Source organism: Antrostomus carolinensis, unplaced genomic scaffold (assembly GCF_000700745.2).
Source record: "Antrostomus carolinensis isolate BGI_N321 unplaced genomic scaffold, ASM70074v2 scaffold3752, whole genome shotgun sequence".
In the NCBI taxonomy this organism is placed as follows: Eukaryota; Metazoa; Chordata; class Aves; order Caprimulgiformes; family Caprimulgidae; genus Antrostomus; species Antrostomus carolinensis.
The window spans coordinates 20,558-22,855 of record NW_010300024.1 but is presented as its reverse complement, the minus strand read 5'-3'; the positions used below and the strand labels follow the sequence as shown (position 1 = coordinate 22,855).

Below are 2,298 nucleotides of genomic sequence, written 5' to 3'. Positions count from 1 at the left end.
CTGCTGCTGCTTGCTCTGAGAAGTACAGGTAAAATAAAACAAGGGTTACAGAGGAAAGCCCAGCTGGATGGCTGATCTAGAGCAATGACGATGCAAGTGGTGTCTCCATCCTCACAGCCCACTTCATTGTCCAGGAACCATTTGCAGGGGCCAGTGGGACATGTCCAGGCTGAAGTGAGGCTTGTCCCTTCATCTGGGACATCTCAGCTGCTCTGTGGCCGTGTCCTCTCAAGCTGAGCAGAGGTCTGGTGGTGCACCTCTGAGGACAAAGCTAGAACTGTTGGATCAGACAGGGGCTGAGGGAATGTATGGGAGTGTTTCTTCTCCTCACACCCAGTGTGTTTTTGTTGGCAGAGCTCCGCTGAAGCTCCTCTGTGACAATATGAAGTACCAGATCCTCTCCCGGGCTTTCTATGGCTGTGAGTATTTGTCATATCCATGGTGCCTTGAGATGTGTGATGGGCAAGGGGTAGGGTCCTGGGCTCTGGGCTAGCAGTGGTGCTGAAGCAGCAGGCCAGTGGCCAAGGGTACTGGGACCAGTTTGTTGCATGCAGGGCCCTGTGTACACATGCTCAGGGTTGGGAGCAAACATCTGAACTCTGATCCTCAGACTTCAGCCCAGCAAACAGCAGTGCTGGTGGTACAAGAGAATGGGATGCTGACCTGTCCCAGCAAAGTCTCTGCTTTGCTGCTTAGTCTGGATGTGGCCCAGAGGGTCACCTTCAGAGCCCAGATTCATCAGAGCTCTCTCCTGCACTTTGTCCTCGTGGCTCCCCAAGTTCCCCAGCTCAATGTTTGCTTCTGCCCATGCAGGGCTGGCCTATTGCCGCCACCTCTCCACGGTGCGAACCCACCTGTCTGCGCTGGTGAACCACAACATCGTGTCTCCTGACGTCCCCTGCAACGCCAGCTCGGGACTGACTGTGGACATATGGCAGAGATACCTGCAGGACAGCACGGTAGGGACAGCACTCTTGGGACATGCCTGTTGTGGTGGGCTTGGGATGTCCAGGGCAGCTCTAACACGGTAGGGTAAAGCCCACTGAGAAGGTCTCTGAGAAGTCAGACAGCTTGCCCCACACTGCACAGAGCACGAGGCTCCTCATCCTCAACACGGGGAAGCCAGGGAACAAAGGCTGCTGTCCTTGACGTGCTTCTCTTCAGGGCCTGCCTGCAGCTCTGTCTGTCACCCTGAGTAGTGTGGTCTCGAGGGGGTCCCCGTGTGCTGTTACAGCAGGATGTGTGGAGAACTGTGACAGTCTCACAGTCCTGACATGCTGCTGGTGCTCAGAGGCACAGCAGTGACCTTGAGTGACTTTGGTGGGCCACTCTCTGGCTGTGGTGAGCCAGTGTTTCCCAAAATGTCGATCCACAGGGTAGATCCTCTGACTCTACTTAAGCCCAAGCAGAGATCTGAGAGATCATCTGCAATGAATGGGCAGTGAGTGCGGGTGGCCAGTGTCTGGGCAGCACTCTGGGCTCTGAAAGGTGGCATGGCTGGGCTGGGGTTACCCTGGCACCTACCAACTGATGGGCTGTGGTCCTGGCTGCGTCCGTGCACTGACTTGGAGCTCTTCCCACAGAGTTATGAAGACCAGGAGCTGCTGCGGCTGATCTACTATGGTGGGATCCAGCACGAGATCAGGAAGGCTGTCTGGCCCTTCCTTTTGGGCCATTATCAGTTTGGGATGACGGAGGCAGAAAGGAAAGAGGTTGGTATGGGTGTGCTGCCAGCTCAGCAGCCTGGTGTAAGGCACTGGTGTGCCCTGGGTATTCCACAACTTGAAGCCTCCGTATCAGAATCCACCCTGCAAACCCACTGGGCGTTGTGTCCGGAGGTGGGAGGTGGGAGAAAGACTCAGAAGTGAGAATTGATAGGACTGAGCTCAGTGCTGCCCTGTGCAGCTGCTGCTGCTCAGTGCCCTGTGTGTGTCTGGAAGGCAGGAAGGAGATGGATGGTCACTCTTCCATGCTAATTTTTGTGAGGTTACAGGCTGCCCAGGGCGGTGCTGGAGTCACCTTCCCTGGTGGGATTTAACAGACGGGCAGACGAGGTGCTGAGGGACATGGGTTAGAGGTGGAATTGTCAGTGTGGGGTTTATGGTTGGAGTCGAAGGTCTTAAAGGTCTTTTCCAACCACTAAGATTCAGTGATTCTGTGAGGTTTTGTGGGTCAGGCTCTGGTTGGCACTGTGCCAGAGATGTGACCTTATGTCCCATCGAGCCATAGTTAATGCAGCTGCACTTCACTTCTCTGTGCAGGGCTGTTTGGGGGATGGAGGAGGCACCAGTTTCAGGG

General features: G+C 55.3%; 1 protein-coding gene across 1 annotated transcript in view; it reads left to right on the top strand.

Moving 5' to 3' along the window:
• SGSM1 (small G protein signaling modulator 1) overlaps positions 1-2,298 on the top strand; it is a 27,228-nt gene that overhangs the window by 18,137 nt on the left and 6,793 nt on the right. The window contains exons 14-16 of the mRNA XM_029083747.1: positions 313-419; positions 814-959; positions 1,584-1,764. Of these exons, the coding sequence (XP_028939580.1) occupies positions 313-419; positions 814-959; positions 1,584-1,764 (434 nt within the window). The remainder of the gene's footprint in view (positions 1-312; positions 420-813; positions 960-1,583; positions 1,765-2,298) is intronic.